The sequence below is a fragment of the Cadophora gregata genome (genome assembly GCF_030347475.1).
Source record: "Cadophora gregata isolate MNR1 chromosome Unknown scaffold_3, whole genome shotgun sequence".
Classification (NCBI taxonomy): domain Eukaryota; kingdom Fungi; phylum Ascomycota; class Leotiomycetes; order Helotiales; family Ploettnerulaceae; genus Cadophora; species Cadophora gregata.
The window spans coordinates 3,339,666-3,359,427 of record NW_026695926.1 but is presented as its reverse complement, the minus strand read 5'-3'; the positions used below and the strand labels follow the sequence as shown (position 1 = coordinate 3,359,427).

The window sequence follows — 19,762 nt, the reverse complement described above, 5'->3', positions numbered from 1 at the left end:
TTTCTTTATACGTGAAAAGGAAAATGTCACTGCCAATAGTAACTGCTGTGTATTTCATGATATTCCTGCTCCTGCTCCTATTCCATTGATTGAGTGGAAGACAGAACGGAAGAAAAAAAAAACAAAGGGAGGAAGAGAAGAGAAGGGAGGAAGACTACCTATACTTACCCAGGCCAAGGCCAAGCGAGACGAGATAGGTAAGTTACACAGAATACCTACAACAGGGACGTACGTATCTTACACAAAATGAAGCATTGATTGCACTGCACCATGGTCCACTCCACTCCAGTCCAGTCTAGATCAGAGAAAACCAACCCAATCTAAAAAACCATTCAATAACAAAATCCCTAGTACAGGCGGGCCGGGCCACCGCGCGCGCTGGTGTTTGCTCCCCAGACAACCACCCGCCCGCCCGCCTGCACCAACTACCCCCCCTCATCGCCTTCCCCCTCCTAGAACATGAACTGGAGAAGAAGCTAAGCTAAGCTGGCGCGCTCAACCTCCTACAGCACCTAGGTCTCTAACTTACTCCCATGCCAGGGCAGAGGGAAATTTTACGTCTCGTCGTCGTCGCGGGCGAGTCCGATTGATTGATTGCCCTTGGTTTTTTCCTACGACAGGGAGGGAGGGAGGGAGGGAGAGACGGAATTCGAGGTTCTTCTGCTCGTAAGTTATCGGCTGTAGAAAAAAAAGCCGAATGAATGAATGGATGAATGAATGGGATAAGAAATGAATTAAGAAAAATGTCAATAAATAAATAGATACCTACCTACTTTTGCTCTCCAATCACAATCACAATCAAATCTCTCACCACCGAGTCACCAACATCAAAGAACATCTAACATCTAACATCTTCTTAGCTTATTTCAAATTAAAATTCAGGCAAAACAATTTCGAGTCTCTTCTCTTCAAAAGGTACTTGAATATATAAACACCAACCAACAACGGAATATATACATGTACATAGGCATAGGCATATACACAAACACAAATATATACAATACATTATATCAATCAATCAATCAATCACTCATATAAACCTCCCCTCTCAACTCCTCCCCTCTCTCCTCTCCTCTCCTTCTCCTCTCCTCTCCTTCTCCTCTCCTCTCCTTCTCCTCTCCTCTCCCTCTCCTCTCCTCTCCTCTCCTCTCTCCTCTCCTCTCAACAGCATTCCAAATCACATCGCATGGCGGCCTCCCGACGCTGCGATTCTCCAAAACAAACAAACTTATATATATATAGGTACTCCATCTTCTCCATCTTCTCCATCCTCTCCAGACTCCCGCTCCTTTCATGCATTGAGAAATATTGGAGGGAGCTGACATATATACACATATACACCACCCAATCATCTGGCGGTTAGATGGAGGTGAAGGCGCAGGAGGGGGAGGTTACTCCGCCTCATCTCATCTCATCTCATCCATTCGTCGCTTGCTGTATACAAGAAATCAGGACTGCACTGCGCTGCACTGTCTAGTTTCCTCCAAGCTTCGAGAAGCTACAGTCAGCACCTCGCTCATTCGTTCCTCAATCCTACTACCCACTCTCACTCATCAAGCCTTCCCCGCTCCCCTCACAGCATCCATCCAAGCATCCTCCTTCAAATCCAGAATTCCCTTCCCAACAACCTCACAAACCTCCCGCTCACTCTGCGCCCCGAATAGTTTCCCTTCAAGCTCAACCATATACGCAACAGCAGCACGCACAAGCACCGCATCGCCCTCAAAGACCATAACGTCCCAAAGGCGCGTCGCGTTATCGAGATTCAAATTCTCCGTGAAGAGAGAGGTGAACATATTGGCTAGGTAGGATGAGGGTTGAATTTCTAGAGAAGTGAGATGTTTGGCTAGACGTGGGGATTTGAGTTTGAGTGTTGAAGTGAAAAGGGCGTAGGTGCGGGAGATGGCGCCGGAGTCGGAGGTGTGGAAGGAGAGGGGAAGGGGGCGGTTGAGGAGGTTAGAGAGGGCGGAGAAGGATGCTGATGGCGTGGGGAGGTTGAGGAGTAATAGGGCTGCTATTGTCTGCGTTGGGTCAGTAGGTAAGATTATGAGGGCAAGGGAGAGGAGAGCTTACACTTGTCCCGGGTACATATCCAACATCGCTTCTGTACATAGCATATGCCTTCAACACGTCCAATAGTGCGCTGTGAAGAGGTCCATCTGGTTGGAAGATCCGCAGCTCGCGGTAGGTGGTCGCTACATCCTTCTCGATTCTATCCAACCAAGCCTTCTTCTTCTCTTCATCAGGACTCAATTGGGAACCTCGATTGATCGTCTTCTCCAAAGCCTGTGCTCTGCGGAGAGCAGCAGTATATGAGGAATCTGACAGACCGAGTTGATTGCCAATGGCCTTTTCCCACACGATGCCTCGACTCCTAGGAGCTATTCCTCGCCACCAGAGTTCTCTTGTCCTCTTTTGTGCAGTAACAACATCCCAGTTTGGCAAGACGTGTTCTTCCCATATCCTCAGAAGAGAACTCGCAGTATCATCTCGACATGTTGTCTTTGCCTTGTTCTGAGCCTCTTTCTTCCGTTCTGCTTCCAGAGCAGACGCCATCATCTTCTGGTATTCCTTGAGATGGCGCTTCTCTTCTGCGGGATTCTTCGGTGGGAGCCACGACGGTCGAGTCCGGGATAGTACTGCCTCCTTCTCTTTCGAGATTGGCAGGGGATCAATCATGATGTCTGTCCTCCTTAGAGGTGGTAATTCCGCAATGGCAGATTTGACCCTCTGCTTCTCCAAAACCGGCCTGCTCTTTGTATTGAAACTCCTCCTTTGCATGGGATCATTCTCCACATCTTCAGCATGTGCTTCTAATGCTTCTGTCAAAGCTTTGGCTTCCGGACTCAATTCCAACAGGGCAGCAGTCCAGCTCTTGGCTCTGCCCTTGAATTCATGATTAAAAGGCATTTGGCCCATGGTCACTATCCGATGCATGTTTGTCCTCGGAGAACGCAACTCTCCTTGCTCAGCAGGTATTGGTGATGTCCCATTCCCTACACTCCTCACCCTTTCCTTTGGCGGCCTTTCCGGACTCGTTGCTGCAGATGTTGACGTACTCTTCGTCCGCTCCTTCAGGGGTCGGGGCGAGATCGGTACATTTTCCAGGAAACACTCGTCGGGGACATCGTCCCCATCATCCTCATCACACTCCAATTCCAACTGCTGAGCAGTCTTCCTCTCCCTATTAGCCTGCCAACTCCCTCTCCTCGTTTTCAGGGTAGTTGCAGAAAGATTATAGCTAGCATTTCGCATTATATTCGGGCTCGAACTTCGGTTTCGTTTCATCATTGGCAGAGACGGTGCGCTGGGACTTGACAGTCCCCTCCGCATGCCATTTTGTAAAGGTTGTAGACCCAATCCATCTGTCACACTCCGGACCTGTCCACGCAGGCTGGGGTATGAAGGTCTGCCTTTCCCAGCAGTCAATTCCCGCTGCACTCGGTTGCCATTAGTTGCAGACATTGGCACACGTTTCCTCGAGTTCGCTGTGTTCCGTAGATCTGTGGTGAAGGAGGCATCGTACGGATTACTGCTGGTCTTGACCTCGAATGTCCCAATCTCTGCCTCGGACCTCGATTCGTCGTCCAGTCCGATATCTTCGAAGTTGCCCACGTCGGAGAGGATGCTGTTGTCGGACTGGTAGGACGAGTGGAAGGAGGAGGATTTCGAGGACTTGGACCCGGTCAGGTCGGGAGGTGAGCCTGGCATGGGCGAGGGGAGGCCGGCATGTTCGGTGAAGGTCATCGCATCTTCGTAGAGCGTTGTTGGGGGGCTGATTAGGGTTCTCTGTAAGGTAGCTATCTTGGCGGTTGGTGATCTCGTCGGTCTGATCAATTGTGCTTGTCTCGTCTGGTTTCCGTATCTGTCACCAGGCTGTCGGTGAAGAAGGTTCGGACTGCTGTTTCAACTGGTAATGAGACGACCCCTGATGTGTTGACGGGATGGAAAAGTCGTCGCCAAAGCCGCGCGGGATCTGTAACAAGCGGTCGAGGGCAGTGTCGAGAGAAGAGAAGATGGAGAAGAAGAAAATATAATTATAACGACCGTGAAGGATTGATGATGGTTGATTACTGCTATTAGTCGATTAATTCGAGTTCGATGCCGCAGAGGCCGTGGAAAGGGGATGTATTGTCGAATCGAAGAATAAGAGTATGGGCTGGAGAGTCGAGTCGTGGATGTAAAAAGAGAGACGTGGGTAGGATTGAAGTAATGTGAATTGGGTAGGCGGGTAGTGAGTGACAAAACAAGAAAGAAGTCGTCCGTACGGAAGAGAAGAAGGAGGAGGAGGAGGAGGATGATTAGGGTTGGGATGATGCTTCAATCCTTCTTCCTCCAGGCAGTACAGTAGTAGTCCTTCCAACTTTCTGCCCTGTTGAGCCTGTCGAGCCTGTCCTTCCTTCCCTGGATGTTCGCTCTGGGCCCGGCGGTATTGGTGCTTGCCCCTGAATGTAATTCCTGCGCTAAGATTGCACGTTCGAGATTAAAACGGGGGTCGCACCACCGGATTGGCTGCTGATAGGTCGGATAAAGTGCGGCACGGAGGAACCGTTGACGAATCGCCGCGCTGTCTTTAAGTAAATTTATTTGCCCTGGGACGGGGGATCGATGACTTTTCAGCCTGGGTGTGGTGAGATGATGATAGTGAGAATGTATTTTTGCAAGGTGGATAGGGGTGCGGGTGGAAGTGCGGGTGAGGTGGAGGAGAGAGATATGGAGTTGAGATGGAGATGGAGGAGAGTGATGTAAGGAAGATAGATATTTTTGACGGGACGGCTGGTCATGCAAGGTAAGGATGATCAATTGACAGCTGGGGAGAAAGAATGACTGGATTGGGGTGAGGACTGCACTGCTCGCTTTCTCCATCGAATCGTAAAACTCGAAGGCAGGAGGAGCATGCACATGAGACTTGGAGATGGACTTAAAGCTCAACCTCAATTCTTCCTCTTCCTCTTCCTCTTCCTCTTCCCAGCCCACTCTGCTCTGACCAATACATAAAACATTGGCGTCATGTCATCTCTACAATATATACTTTCCCCTCCCAACTCTCCTCTCCTATCATCATGTCCGCATGTGCGCTTCCACCCACCAAGCTTGCTGGAGTCGCTCTTAGCTTTCTTGGTGGTGCAGGAATATTTCCTGTTTTTATCTCCTCTCCAAACAAGCTTATCGCATTCTCCGACCTTTAGTATGGCACTTCTTCAAGAAGACAGGATTTTTAGTTCAAACCTCCTTCAGCCATCAGCCGTCGCCGTTGGTCGAAGCTGTCAGCCCGTCCTGCACGCGAATGCAAGTCAGTCTTGATGATGCGTGGCGTGGCTGGAAATGGTGCGGCGTGGTGGCTGATCTTGGACGTATCGTGAGGCAGTGAAAAGTTGGTGGTGATGGCTGGGTAGGTAGCGGGGCTGGTGGTGGGGTGGAATATTTCACGTGGAATTCGGGAAGTTCGGATGAGCAGGATGCTCGTGATTGAAATCTTGAAGGGGAGGAAAAGAAGTAGAGTTACCTTGTTCTTCAAGATTATTCTTTGGCCGTAATAATGATGTTCGAGGAATTGGAGTGGTTTGGCTGAAGCACACCATGGGCACTTCCACGAACAGTGTCGATCACGTGATACTAAGATGCACGGGATGGGCTTCACAGGATTGCTGGAATTCGTGCATGGTTGCTGCAGTCTTCGAGTCTTTTCTGCAATTTTTCAGCATTCCTCATCAGTTGCTACACCAACCATGACGACAGAGAAAGGAGACCGAGTCCTGAAAGCTCGTATATGTCGTATATCTCGTGTTTCCCATTTACAAGGACTAATAATCTGCCAGCGAGTCAACGCACCGTACAGAAAAGGTACATAAAGAGGGAACCAACCAGATAGGTAAGAGTTCAATGGATACGAAGCTACCGATGCAAATCTTTGATATTCGTATAACCATTTACTTGGCCAGTGGTTGATACTGGACAATGCTTTTTTCAACAAAAACACACCACCTCGCTTCGGCCACGAAGTAGGAAACGGGTAAGCTTCGCTTAACTGATTTGTACCTTGCTTTGGTACGACCAAGTATCTTCACGTTGAGCTTCCGAAGGACATTCCCTCTAAATATCTTCTCAGTCCTTTCTTATTGATAACATAGAAGTACGTCTTTATACCATATAGATGCTAGACTCGACATACTCTCGTCCACTCGAATAGGACGTTCCCGTCCACCCCCTCACTCTTCCCGCACCTTTTGAAGTCACAACTCTACGTGACCTAACATCTAGGTCCATACATTTATAGCTCACCCATTACCTTACCCCGCCTCCTCCGCATCCCACCAGCCAATGATCCCATTCATTAAATGTCATACCCAAGTAGCCTACCATACCGGAGACATTCCCCGCGATGAAACAGCCTTACACGGCTCTGATAAGTAGAGAGGCTGGTCTAACGGTAACGGCATGGACAGGACGGTATCAAACTCTATCGATAATGATGAAAGATACGATTGGGTTTCATATCTGCGGGTTGGAGAGTTTGCGTGGACTGACAACTTTCGAGGTTGGATGAGAGACGGTGAAGGTACGTAAGTAGGGAGGGAGGTGGTGCTTGGCTCTTGGTTTGGGTAGAGTTATGTATTTCCAATTGGTTTCTATATTTCGCATTCAGGTTGTTCTCTTCCTGTCAATGCCAGATACTTTTATAAGAAATCGGAGTTCACAAAATGAGTGCTGTAGAAGAGAGGAGGGGTAATACTCGTACAAACCTGAAGCGGGGTTGTCAATGACACTAGTGCGGGGCGGTTGTCCTCCCTTCCTCCCTCCCTCCCTCCTCCCATCCTCTCACCACTCAAGCCCTCCCAAAACTCACCTCACGGAGCCATCCCCGGGCCAAACTCAATTCCCTTCTACTACTCCCTCCTTCCTACCCAACAGTCCTTGACTGACAGCCTCAACGTAAATCCCCCTCTCCTCTTCTCCAATCTCGGCATCACATCAAGCCCACTCACACAAGGGTCCAGGCTCCAAAACAGAGCAACCGAGCCGACTCCACCTCCTCATTTGATCCAGAGTCAGGATTGAACCGCAAGGCTTTCCGGAAAGAAGCTTCGGGGCCGACCTGGATAGGGACAATCGCTGACGTGCTGACGGTACGAAGTGGGTTGTATTGAAAATTGTGGAATCTTTGGTTGGGGATTCACGCAGGCCTGCATAATCAAGCAAGCAAGCAAAGCAAGCGAGCGAGGTGATTTTTATGAATGCCGGAACTGCCGGTTATGTCAGCGACAATTGAATTGCCCCTCCTAACATCGTCACTCAGTCTGGAACACAAAAATCTGCCATTGGGGACTGGAGTACAGGTACCACAATAAGCAATCCATTGACATTTACAATGGAAGTCAAGAACCAGGAAAGTTTGCCACCAGCCAGATCCTCCCAGCCATAAGCCAAGTACGGCATAGAACCGATCTCCACCTCGCACGCATCCTGTAAACTCCCAACCCCACCCCAAATAGGAAAAACTACAACTAACCCCTCCACACCACATGCCATCCACATGCATCTTCGGGCCCGTAGCTCCAAAAACGGTAGTACTGGCTTACCAGCCAGGAAGAGAGGTGCCGATCCCTGTACCTCCCACACGCTTACACTGCATTATGAGGCGTTAGTCACCAAATAGCATGACGGCTTCATCGAAAGCTGCTGCATGGGTGCGGCCGTACGTGCTGCTTGTGGAACCGTGTCTGAGCGACCGGTAATGAGGAGCTGATGAGGAGGAGTGAGGTAAGGTAAGGTAAGGTACCCAGGTAGGTAAGGTACCCAGGTAGGTAAGGTACCCAGGTAGGGCGGTATAAGATAAGGTACGGACTACCCCTCTTCTGAAGAGGGCTGAGTTCTGCTCACTTCTTTTCTCGGTTTTTATATTCTTACTATATATTTTGAGCTGAGTGACAGAGAGGAAATTATCATAATGGCTGCCGCTGCCATTGAAACAGTTAATCGTCCTGATGAGTGGAAGATCGAGCAGGGTATCAATGGAGCGAAACTGCCGTTCTTGGATCAGACTGGATCGGAGACTGTGAAGATCCAGCCTGTGGTGTGGGGAGAATTGACAAAAGATCAAGCTGCTATTGATGCAGTGGGGAATCGAGATGAGTTGTTCAAGAGGGAGCTTGATGGGTGGAAAGGGTATGCATCTCTCTAGCTTCCCATCTGACATTGTAGTGAGATATATTGATTGATTGATATTGACAACTACATAGCTATGTCGAATGGGAGAAGTACCCCGAGAAGAAAGCCAAAGCCCACAAAATCCTCACCTCGCAAACCTTCCCTCCCAACCCAGAATACCAAATGGGTCCCATCCCAGACACGAACCCCGTCCTCCCTGGCGACGACTACAAAGCCTGGCACGCAGCCATCGGCGGCGAGCTAGCCACCGCCTCAGACGACTCCTGGGCCACCGTCCTGGAAGAGAAACATCCCGACATGTTACACCTCCTCCAATTCCCGTACAACGGCGAACCCCCCAAACGTCTCGTGACATCCAAACCCGTCACACCGAACCCATTGCACTTTGTGCGAAACCACGGCGGAATTCCCGTCATCGAGAAGGAGAAATGGAGTCTCGATCTCGACGGCCTGGTCGCCAACCCAAAGAAATACACCCTCGACGACCTAATGGACGAGTCCAAGTTCCCCCGCATGGAAAAACTCGTCACAATCCAATGCTCCGGTACCCGTCGAATCGAGCAAATTGCCCTTTACGCTGGCCAGGGCGACGAAGTTCCTCAAGCACCCTGGGCAGAAGGCGCTATCGGTACAGCTCACTACAAGGGCATCTCCCTCAAGAAAGTCATTAAAGACTGCGGTGGACTCATCAAAGGCGGGAAACACCTCGAGCTCTACGGCGCAGAGACGTACTTCAAAGCCGAGCAAGCCATGAACTACGTCGTCAGCGTGCCCTGGTCCAAAGTTAAAGCCAACGAGGTGATCCTCGCCTGGGAGATGAACGGCGAGCCGCTCCCGAAGATCCACGGGTATCCGCTGCGCGTAGTCGTCCTGGGGTACATCGGCGCCCGCAGCGTGAAGTGGCTATACCGCATCAAAGCCATCGAGCACCCTACCCTGGCGCCCGTGCAGAGCAAGGAGTACCTGTATTTCAACCAGCAGATCGGCAAGCACAACCAGCGGCCCACGGACGGGATCCAGATCCAGGAGATGCCGGTCAGTTCGGCGATCATGTCGCCGTGGAGCAAGCAGGTCGTCATCCACAACGGCAGCATCAGATGCAAAGGTTGGGCGTACTCTGGCGGTGGTCGCTGGCCCGAACGCGTGGAATTGTCCGCCGACGGGGGATTCAGCTGGTACTCTGTGCCGAACGACCAGCTCTCCAAGAAACACAAGTGGACGTGGCGGACGTGGGAGTTTGACCTGCCGTGCGACGTGGAGGGCTGGATCGAGATCGTGTGTCGGTGCTGGGACAACTCGCTGAATACGCAGCCGTTGACGGTTCGTGCCGCGTGGAATTGGGGCCTGCATGTTACGAGCTCGGCGCATAGGGTCGCGGTGTATAGTATGAATAAGAGTCGGCAGATTACGAGGGAGAGGCTGGCGAAGTTTGAGCAGACGGGGACGCCGCTGGCGCCGTTGACGTGTCCTGAGCATTTTGAGACGCAGAGTTCGGAGGATTATAAGAGGTTTTGGGAGGAGAATGATCCGAGGGATGTGGATGATTGAGGCGTTGGGCGGGTTTTATGTCGTCACGTGGATTTGTTTTTGAATGGGATGCTTGTTCTGGTTTGTAACTAGGCTTGAGTTTGCGAATATTATGATTCTTTCTTCTACTAGTATGAATATGTTCTGTGACTTATTGGGCGTGTGAACAATCATTTCCCTTGATCTCTCTTGTGCCAAAGTAAATGTCCTCTCTAGCCTTTCGTTCAGTCTACATGTGTGCCACCTCACAATTTCAACAAGGCCTATTTCCAAAACTCGTGACCACTGGCCACGAGGCGATATCTTAAAGCGGCGAACCAAATTTTCGTGGTCCTCTTACTGGATCTCCCTGATTAAAGTTTAGTCCGGAGTTCCAGGTTGGCTTTGAAGTCACTCCAATGATTCATCGGCGACTTGCGTCATGATTGTATTGCTAGTCTGGGTAGTTGTTGTCCCTCTCTTTGAAACATAATAGCCAATAAATCCAATTTCTAGCCACGATTCTGGCAGTGAGAGTACCCCTTAACTATCTCGACGCATCCAGCACCGTTCTACGGCCTCTTCATATATGCCGTGTCCGCTGGTGGACTTCCGTCCAAAATCCAAAAGTCTTCCTGTCTGGCCCATTTCAACTCGTTCTGCTTCAACAATGCCTCAGCTTCATAGATTTTGATGTCTCTTACCAGTCTCAGAGCCTGCTCTGCAATCTGCAGATCATGTGGAGATTGAGTAAGTTCCCAGGTTGAAACCGGCACGCTGTTACTTGACTCGCTAACTATCCTCGTGACAATGTCGTCGAATAGCATCAAGGCATCGTTGTCCCTTCCTTTTCTACGCAATAGTGTTGCAAGGTCCAGCCTAACCCACAATATCGATCTTACTCTTCCATCCTCGTTTCTTTTCAGTGCTTCGTCCACCGAAGTCTCCAGGATATCGATTGCAACGTCGATATTTCCCGTGAAAAGCTCTAACATGGCCCGTACATGCTCGACTTGGCAAGTGCGCTCGAACCATTCGTCCACCAAGTTCCCATCAAGAATGAAGTCTGCCATTTCTAAAGCTTCAGAGAACCTCTCAGAGTCAAGGAAAAGCACAAGGCGTTGGATGACTGCGTCTACTGTTGACGCTGTTCTTGGACCCAGAGTCCTGGTTCTGGCATCGATGACTTCAACGACGGCATTTTCTGCTTCCTCGTAACGCCTCAATTTCCGAAATCCTGATACCATTGCACACTGTGCCCATACAGCCATGGGGTTGTCTGCGCCCAGAGTTGATTTGCGATATCTCCAAACGTGCTCATAGTCCAACACTGCTCGTCTCACTTCTCCGGTGTATTCCAAGACTTGTCCCAAAGTAAGTTGCGACATGAGATACAGAAAGCTCTGCGGCCCCGTGGTACTGAGCAGCCCTTGGAGAGATTCCGTAAGGTTTGAATCCGCGTCAGTAAACTTGGTCATCCAAAGCTCAGCCATGCCTTGTCGTTGTAAACTCTGAAAACAATCAGGGCAGTCAGTTCCAATCACTTCACGTTGAATCTGGGCAAGTCTTCCAAAGGTTGCTTCCGCTTCTGGAAATCGTCTCTGCCCGAGATACTCGAGAGCAAACGCCGACTCCGCTTTCAATGATAGTGGATTTCGTTCTCCTAGCAGTTTGGCCAGTCCTTCAGCAACGGTTTTCTTGACTTGGAATGCCTCCTTGATTCTAGTTGAAAGATTCAAAAACTCCCCTAGCTGATAGAGAGTCAGAAATGGTAAGGTTTTATCGCCAGCATTTTCGTCGAAACCATCAGCTGCGGCACGATAGGGTCCTGCGAAATAGATTCCAAGTGGAAGCATATTTCTCACTTCATCATCTAGCCCGGCTTTCCAACTTCTCAATTTCGACGCCACTTCTAGCGCTATTCCTTGAGATCCGCTTAGATGATACACAAATTCCGACCAGGACACGAATTCATTGCCTCGCAGAAAAGATGCGGCAAGTTGTACAAGCCGAGGCTCTGGATTTTGAACTGCGATCAAATGCCCATACCAATGTGTTGCGGCATACTGATAGAAGTATTTGTCTTCCTCTTTTACCGCAGCTGCAGAAACGTTCTGCCGGATGAGAATTGAAATGTGGTTTAGCGAGCGATACTCGTCTTGTGACAACGCCGCAAGGCACTTGAAGGCAAGGTAGGCTTCGGCTTCATCTTGGGTTACTTGTGTCGATCGATCCCCCTGACAAAGCAAAAAATCCTTGACAGTTTGGTGCATCAGGTGTATTCGGCCGTCTGATATACGCACCAGATGGCCACAAACCTGCGACAATGCCTCATCTGACTCGATCAGAGCGTTGTGATTGTCCACCGTTGACACGGTCTCGTGCATCAAGCTTAGCACAAATGAGATCTCTTGACATCTCAGAGCTTGACGAAGACCGACTAGGATGAGAAAAATCTCTCTTCTGAGCGACTTTGAATGTAACTTCAATCCTGCTTTCTGGAGAATCCTTGAGTAAAAGGTGTATAAGTCCGGTGGAACGCTTTTCAGGCACTGGCGTTGTATGTTCAACGTTTCTGCATCTTTGAGCTCGTCGACGAGCATGGATGTCCACAAGAACATTCCGTTTGCTGATCTCGACACAGTTTCAAGAATTTCCTTTTTCAGCGGTCCCAATTTCTGGGGATGACGTCGGATCTCTGCCTTCACATAAAGATCAATGTCATTCATACTTGAAGCTGGTGTAAGCTCAATCTTGAAAGCATTCTGAAAGAGAGTCTCCAATTGTCTGTGATGTCGAAACAAAACAACCACTCTGGTATTTGGTAGTGAGGAGAGCGCAATAATAGCTGAGCCGAGTTCAGCCCTGGTATCTCCATCGCATTCGTCCAAACCATCAATGATAATCATTACTTCGGGGACAGCTCTCACTAGTGATTGAAATATGTCCCATAACTTGTGAAATGGAACATCGTTCACACGCTTTTGTGAAGAAAATAAGGCTGTTATCTGTTTGATGGTAGTTGTATAGTCGTCAGTTGACTTGACGATTTCGTGCTGTAGCAAGTTATAGAGCATAGCAGCAGCAAATGGAGTGGGCTTTGCGAGATCATCACTGATGACGCTCCAAAAGAAGTATGAAACCGTAATCTCTGTTTCAGAAGTGTTACAGAGATGTCGAGCTAAGATAGACTTCCCAGCTCCTACGACATTATGATTAGCTCGGAAACATTTTAAGATGGCGTAAAGCTACCAGGAGAGCCCAATATGCACAGTGGCTTTGAGTACACGTCATTTTTCCAACTCTTCCATTCCTCACGTTGAAGGATCCACACATATGTACCTTCTTCCACAGATGTGGTAGGACGTGGGTGTTGGGTTTGAGATAACCATTGCAAAGCGGCCGATTGTCGGTATTTTTCAGTATCTAGCAATATTCAGCGAATAAGTTAGATGCCTCTACCAGAAATACCTACCTCCTTGGAAATTGCGAAGATTTGCTGTGGCCTTTTCCACGTTCAGTTGTGTCTCGCGGGTCCTTGCGGAGCTTTCTACATCAGGTTCAGTTACACGAGCGCAGACGCTAAAATGGGTTTGCTTGACCTTCACGAAAGGCTTCTTGCTTGGAGGCCTCGGCTTGTTCCAGCGCAAAACGAGTCTCTTGGACTTTTTAAAATTAACCGATGCTTAAACGACTGCTTGCTAGGCATACCTTTCTGATCTCGGAGATATCCTGAGCAAATGACTATTAGCAATCTCAAATTCTGACGCTTACAATAAAAGACTTGCTGAATTTAAATGCAAGGGCGGTTTCGCGCTCTAGGGAAATAGACTCCTGGTTGATGAGATTCATGATGTTCTTGTATTTTTCAGACCAAGTGCTGAAAGCAATCTTGATATGACGTGCTGGGGCCAATTTAGTAGTGTTCTAAATAGGGGCCAAAGAATGAGTTCTGCCTCACCAGCACGAGATTTTTGGTAGTAAATCCTCGCTCGGACCAAGAAATTTATTATCTGACTAAAAAGTCGAGCTGCGGCTTTCCGTACACCTTCAAATTCATCAAAGAGTTCGATGTATTTATTCCAGCGCTCAAGGTTTGCGACGATGGATACCAGAGCCTCGTTGATCTTCTCCGAGCCCTCTATTTCTTTTGCGGCGATCTAATTTTCTCTTGTATCAGTCATGGAAACCTCCACTACCTGATCCTACAAGGCACCAGTTGAATTGTTTACATACGCCGATAAGAAATCGAAAAGCTCCCCATACAACCGCTGTAATGTCAGGTTGCTGTTGGATGAGCACATCAATAGCCTTAGCATGCGAACTGATGGCTATCAAAGCTGTCTCGATTCTTGATTGGGCTACTGTTCGGTTTTTCTTGTGAGTTTCGGTGAGGCTGACAACTGTCTTCAGAAGATCCTCGAGTTTACATGGCATATGCTGGATGTTCGAGGTCGACGTATTTCCGATTCTCTTCCTGGGGTCAGAGGTGAGTTGTTGGTTAAACAGCTGGGTGAGGTCAGTAACAGCAGGGACCAATGCCCGCCGTGGATCTGATATGGGCTGGGGCTCTGACTTCAATACCCATGCTGATCGGTGTGGGGAGAGATACACCAGAGACGCTGCCCATGCAGGCTCCCACTTCAGTGGACGCCATGTGATCGATATTTTTGCTTTACACTTCGGGATCTTCAGCTCCTTCTCCCTATTCAACGACAAGGCCATTGTTTGAGGGCCTGTCCTTTTATCATGAGGCAATTTTACCATCATCAGACGAAATGAGCCTTGGGCGTCCATACAATGTTCATCAGGCACAACTTGGGCAGCAAAATCCATGACTTTCCAATTGATGGCTCTATCACCTTCGAGGTGATCGAGGCAAACGAGGCAGAAGCCAACGTGGGCACGAAAGCTTGCAAATTCTCAGCGTTCCGTTCGCCTCACTTTTTGAAAGCTGGACAGGTGGGTTGCACAGCAGCAAGGACGCTGGCCCCAATGGATAACCTGTGATTCAGCCACATTCTCCAGTTCCGCATTCCATGAAGCCATTTTGCCATTCTACCAGGAGAGTTTCGGTGGGACGTGCAGCCTTCCAGCGACAGCACTTTGTTAACTGTGCTACTACTCGTATGTTCCATAGGAAATTAAAAACATACAGAAGAATAAATCAACGGCGTCGAGTCTTATTTTTATACAGACGGTTGCTTGGAATTTGAGCTTATTGGTTTCCTACGAACCAAAATTGGAATGCCTGTGACTTGCAACCCAATAGGCTTGAGCCATTATTAGTTAACAAACCCTGGTTTACACGAGCATTATTGATTGAATTCTAACTATAATATTGCTAGTACCTGTAGGTTCTATCAAACAATCTTACTTGGTACTTTTCCTGATTGATCTCACATCTGGCGCAAAGCCGTCGTTGGACTCCCAACGTGGGTTTGGAAGCATCGTCCCTTCCCGAACTTTTTCTCCAGATACCCACCGCCCATCTTCATCAAAATACCCGCGACGACAGCGACAAGTGATGTTCTTCCAATCCTGGTAACCTTCTTCCCATCTGCGAATATCGTCCTCGTAATCACTCCAGTCCCTCCTAGAATTACTCCCGAGTGGAGGTCGAGGCCTTGGGGATGGAGTGATCCCAGGCATGATAATCGGACCACATCCTGAACCATTTGGGCCCTGAAATCCATCGCAGAAAGTTTACCAGATCCTGATCTCGATTCTCCTGAATCAAATGCTGAGCTTGATCCTGCCTTGCTTGTACTCCTCTTCGAGCTGATCTTCCCATCCTTTGGTTTTGGCCGGGAGGGGAATATCAAGACACCACAAAGATTGTCTCTTGCGTCACAACCGCAAATGATCGGTGGGGGTATGGACATTGGGGGTAATTGAGGTGGTTGCGTAAAGTCGGATCCAGAGATATTAGTTGACATGCTCTCGCTTCCCTCACCTGTGGAGTTGAAATGGTCCTCGGGTGATTCCTCGTTGTCAGAAAAGACTGTCCGTCCCAAGTAAAATCCCTGAGACGGGACAGCTGGGTAGGGCTTTGTCCCGCGTTGACTTGTGTTGTATGAAACTCTTTGCTTAGAAACGGGATTGGAACTTCGCTCGGCATAATATTTCCTAGATGCCACATTGTCGCAGTTCTGGTCGATCTGGTGTGGCCCAGCACTCTGAGTATAATTTGAGTGCCAGGAGATCTGGCTTGAGGTTAATTCCTGGGCCTGAGCAATTGTAAAGTAGCGAGACGAAGATGCAACCGGCTCGGTGTTGGGGCCCTCAGATTCTGAGTCGTATTCATATTCGACTTCATTCCGTTCGTTTTCTTTCGATCTCCACCAATATCCTCTTGGTTCAGCAGTCGCCCATTTCCAATTCCCCCATGAAGATGATGAGCTTGATATCGTAGCATTTTCGCTGGTCGAGCCTCTGTAATCATCCCATTCGCCCACAGAAGCACTTCTGCAGTCATCCAGATGACACTGCTGAACGCATTCTCCCAAACCTTCCATGTTGGAGCAGGTTGCTGGATTGTGACCAAATCCACGGGGCGTAATGTCTCTGTTTCTGCCGTCCTCGCCATCTTCTTCCTGGTTTCTCCTTCTGGATCTATCACTCTTTCGACCAGTAGAACTAGACATCACTGCAGAGAGATGGGAGTAGTGCCAGAAACAAGTCGATTGTACCCAGGCTAGGTACATGTGAAATGGTACAATATAGGTCTAGAATCTGTCTTTGTTGGTAAAGTATTGCCAGCCCCGCAAAGAACATGGCAATAAATTTGAGCCTCGTTCTCTTGACGAGTGGGCAGCCCCAGCCAGCGCACACCAGATCTGGGGTCATCATAGGTGCCCAATATTCCCCCATGACCAACAATATTGCCTAAAGGCAACTTGACAAGGCAGAACGACCAGCCTTGTACATCTTACCGGACTAATTGAGAGAGCTCAAGGTTCAGCATTGTCCAGTCACAGCCTCAAAGTCTGTAGGCTCTCTTGCGATCGTCTTTCAGGTCGTGGAGCACAGATCTGCTTGTATAATCTCTCTTCAATCTAAAAAGTATCTGATTCTCATTACATGAAACCTTACATACACAACTAAAGCACATTGGTTGCTACTTTTAGTGTCCCAACAGCAAGCACCTTCGAGGCATATGGCTGCTCCGTACTGAATGGAATTTCTTGGACATTTGATGAGATAAGGCTGTGACAGCATGCCTGGACTCTCACTCATGAAACAATCGCCACTTGGCTGAGGACGATGCAGCGCTATTTATGTGACAGTGTCGCAATTGTACTAGTGCGATCTATGATAGGACTGTTGCCCCCGAAAAAGAAAAGTTCCGCATGCCAATAAGTTTCGAGGAGACGACAGGTCAGAATCACAACGAACTTCTGAAGAGCTGACAGGGAATGGATCTTGAAATCCTGGTATTGAACCACTCACCGAAGTACCCTGTGGCAAATGCAGAGTCCAAAAAAGACAAGGGTGCGTAAGGGCTCGCCTAGGATCTCATTCTTTTTGAGAACTGGCACACCCGAAATCTATTTCTGTAAATACTTCTGTACATTGCTGTGTACCTTTGATGAAGCATCTATTTTTTGCAAGCACCGAAGATGATGGAAAGCGTGCTCTAAAAATGTCATAAGTCATCCAGGTGATTGTGTCTTACCCAGTCATGAGACCGCGAGATCCAGGAAGGAATCACACAGTTGATGAGCCCATTCTTGCGTCAAATTTGCCAACGGCTTCCACCACCGCAGCGCCCGATAATCTCTCCACCAATATATGCTGCTTTGGAGTTATGATACTTGTTAGCGTGTCATATCAGTTCTCGGAAGCTCCTCTCTTACAGTTATACGAAGACTTCATCTGTAGCGACTTGGCCAAACCAGCTGGTCTTTCCAACATGATTTCAGGGAGGAAGCATTGCATAACCAATTCTATCCCCGTTCAAAAAAAGCTCGCTTCCGTCACGTCTAAACAAGTAAACCTCGACACTGCTCTCTGTAAGTTCATGGGAATCCTACCTACGTACGCATCGCTCACAATCTAGCTCTTGTTGCAAGCGTTTACATACCCTCACGTCTTCGAAAATGGGGCATGATTCGAATGCTCCAGCTGAATTTATTCTTCCATATCCTAGGACAGCTATGGATTTACTTAATATGTAGGCGGCTTCGATTAATCTCATACAAGTTTATTCTTTTGTCTTACTAACAATGCTGAAGTAGGAACCCGCCTGCTTTCGGTGGAATGGACATGGGTTTCTTCACTTACTGTTATAGTTGCTTCTGGACCTTACATGCGTATAGAAATACTTTTCATGCTTCTCACCTCTGTTACCCCAGAGGATCGAAGGTACGAACTTTGCAGTGACTGAATCCCCAGAATGTTCCATGTTAACAAGCAATTGACGCAGACTCTCGAAGCTTACTCTTGGGCAGATGGTTGTCTTGATACCCAATTTTCTGGCCAAAATGGCTTCCGCATATTTGATGGATAAATGTATTTGGTATCCTTTGACTCTAGCAATCGGTTCCTTGGCTCTCGCATTTGCAGCTCTCAATTGGAAGATGCCTTTTGAAGCCCCACGACAACACAACAATGGTCATTTCGTCGTTAGAACTCTGCGCACTCGGTTCAGCACTCTCCGTGTCCTTTTCACATCACCAAAAGTCTTCTTCTTAATCTTGACTTTCTCCTTCACCAATGTATTCGGACAGCTGATGTCAGGGAGCACTTTACTGCAAGTCCTGACAAGGAAATTCGGAATGAGCCTCAAAGATGTGAGTGTGAGATAACAATTGAAGATCACACAATCTAATTTCTATAGGCATCCAAAATACAATCATTGAGCAATCTCGTCAACTTACCACCCCTAGCACTGATATATCTTTTCCCGACAGGTTGGGATAATCTTAATGTTTGCTGCTTCTGTGCCTCGTGTTCGATGGTAGGGCTGCTTCTCATGGGGATAGCTCAAAGCTGGGAGGTGGTAATGGTTGGTAAGTTAGCTTGCTCCCAATTTCGGAATCACTTGCTTACATCCATTTCAGGGTTTGTGTTCTGTGCCGCTGGTCAAGGTTTTCGCATGGCAGCTCGAAGCGAACTATCTCTGACCAAGAATATACAACGTGAAGACATCAGTAGCCTTTACATCCTGATATTCTACATAGATATGATTGGAGGTGGCTTTTTTAATGCCTGGGCTCTGGCACGTGCCTTCAATGAGAGTCTGGATGACGGAGGGTTTTTTCTTGGCCTTCCGCTCTTCGTCGCTGTCGCCGAATGGTACATTGTATTGTTGATCGTGACAACGATTAAGATTGTCCCCCATCAGAGGTTGAATGGGACAGGATTTGGCGCGAGAGAATCATTCGCGCACCTAAATGATCCATACTTGAACTCAATGTAGACCCATTATTAAATAAAATTGTAGAGGAAGTCCAACATATACACGACCAAAACAACAAAAACCAACATTTGGAGCGACAACGGAGCTAGAGTTGGGAAAAGGAAGACAGCATTAGGATGGCTAGGTGAAAAGGGGAGAGGGGCTTGGAACGGTCATCAAAGTCTAGATACTACCAGAACTCAGCTCTCAGATGGAGTTTGGGAAATCCCCGCAGCCGTTGCCTTTGAGTTCGTGATATAGGCAAATCGTCAGGCAGCAGTGCATGGGCACAGGAATCGCATTTGTGATTTGATTATGGGATGCAGAAGGATTAGTTCAATCGTCTATTTTCCCAAGATGACTAGTTCGACTTGAATCTTCAGGAAAGAACCCACTACCTGTACCGATCGGAGTGTAGGGCTTCATTGGTATTCGCCTGGATATCTGAAGTCTAACGCGCAACTATTCCGGCGAGATGGTCAGACTAGCCCTTGAATAAAGCAAGGCAGAGCTGTCTGTCGAGCATTCTCAAACAAAGGTTGTACCTCCAAGGTCGTAGAAACTACACCAGGATCAGAAAGATTTTCTTTGACGAGTGGCTGACACCACATACTGTGGTACCATAAGTACCGGAATGCTCAAGGCAGTTCAAAACTATTGATGAAATTTCCTCCAATCGACGAT

At 48.3% G+C, this 19,762-nt stretch overlaps 5 protein-coding genes across 5 annotated transcripts; 2 read left to right on the top strand and 3 right to left on the bottom strand.

Annotated features, from left to right (window-relative positions):
- Nucleotides 1–780: 780 nt before the first annotated feature.
- Nucleotides 781–6,245, bottom strand: ONS95_009623 (uncharacterized protein). The gene is made up of 4 exons (XM_058503225.1): nucleotides 6,148–6,245; nucleotides 5,507–6,093; nucleotides 2,074–5,277; nucleotides 781–2,021 (listed from the first exon to the last, which is right to left on the bottom strand). Exons 3-4 carry the CDS (start codon nucleotides 3,745–3,747, stop codon nucleotides 1,554–1,556), a joined length of 2,142 nt encoding a protein of 713 aa, XP_058362160.1. The 5' UTR covers nucleotides 3,748–5,277; nucleotides 5,507–6,093; nucleotides 6,148–6,245; the 3' UTR covers nucleotides 781–1,553.
- A 590-nt stretch (nucleotides 6,246–6,835) lies between these two features.
- Nucleotides 6,836–9,802, top strand: ONS95_009622 (uncharacterized protein). Its single transcript, XM_058503224.1, has 3 exons — nucleotides 6,836–6,933; nucleotides 6,999–8,166; nucleotides 8,241–9,802. The coding sequence occupies exons 2-3, from the start codon at nucleotides 7,949–7,951 to the stop codon at nucleotides 9,715–9,717; spliced, it is 1,695 nt and encodes a 564-aa protein (XP_058362159.1). The 5' UTR covers nucleotides 6,836–6,933; nucleotides 6,999–7,948; the 3' UTR covers nucleotides 9,718–9,802.
- A 35-nt stretch (nucleotides 9,803–9,837) lies between these two features.
- On the bottom strand, nucleotides 9,838–14,811 carry ONS95_009621 (uncharacterized protein). The gene is made up of 9 exons (XM_058503223.1): nucleotides 14,252–14,811; nucleotides 13,912–14,184; nucleotides 13,637–13,835; nucleotides 13,464–13,580; nucleotides 13,387–13,407; nucleotides 13,278–13,340; nucleotides 13,151–13,225; nucleotides 12,928–13,101; nucleotides 9,838–12,877 (listed from the first exon to the last, which is right to left on the bottom strand). The coding sequence occupies exons 1-9, from the start codon at nucleotides 14,330–14,332 to the stop codon at nucleotides 10,248–10,250; spliced, it is 3,633 nt and encodes a 1,210-aa protein (XP_058362158.1). The 5' UTR covers nucleotides 14,333–14,811; the 3' UTR covers nucleotides 9,838–10,247.
- Nucleotides 14,812–15,051: 240 nt separating this feature from the next.
- Nucleotides 15,052–16,589, bottom strand: ONS95_009620 (uncharacterized protein). Its single transcript, XM_058503222.1, has one exon. The coding sequence runs from the start codon at nucleotides 16,380–16,382 to the stop codon at nucleotides 15,075–15,077; it is 1,308 nt and encodes a 435-aa protein (XP_058362157.1). The 5' UTR covers nucleotides 16,383–16,589; the 3' UTR covers nucleotides 15,052–15,074.
- A 662-nt stretch (nucleotides 16,590–17,251) lies between these two features.
- On the top strand, nucleotides 17,252–19,759 carry ONS95_009619 (uncharacterized protein). The gene is made up of 6 exons (XM_058503221.1): nucleotides 17,252–17,690; nucleotides 17,738–17,851; nucleotides 17,913–18,042; nucleotides 18,104–18,470; nucleotides 18,518–18,689; nucleotides 18,741–19,759. Exons 1-6 carry the CDS (start codon nucleotides 17,360–17,362, stop codon nucleotides 19,097–19,099), a joined length of 1,473 nt encoding a protein of 490 aa, XP_058362156.1. The 5' UTR covers nucleotides 17,252–17,359; the 3' UTR covers nucleotides 19,100–19,759.
- Nucleotides 19,760–19,762: the final 3 nt, after the last annotated feature.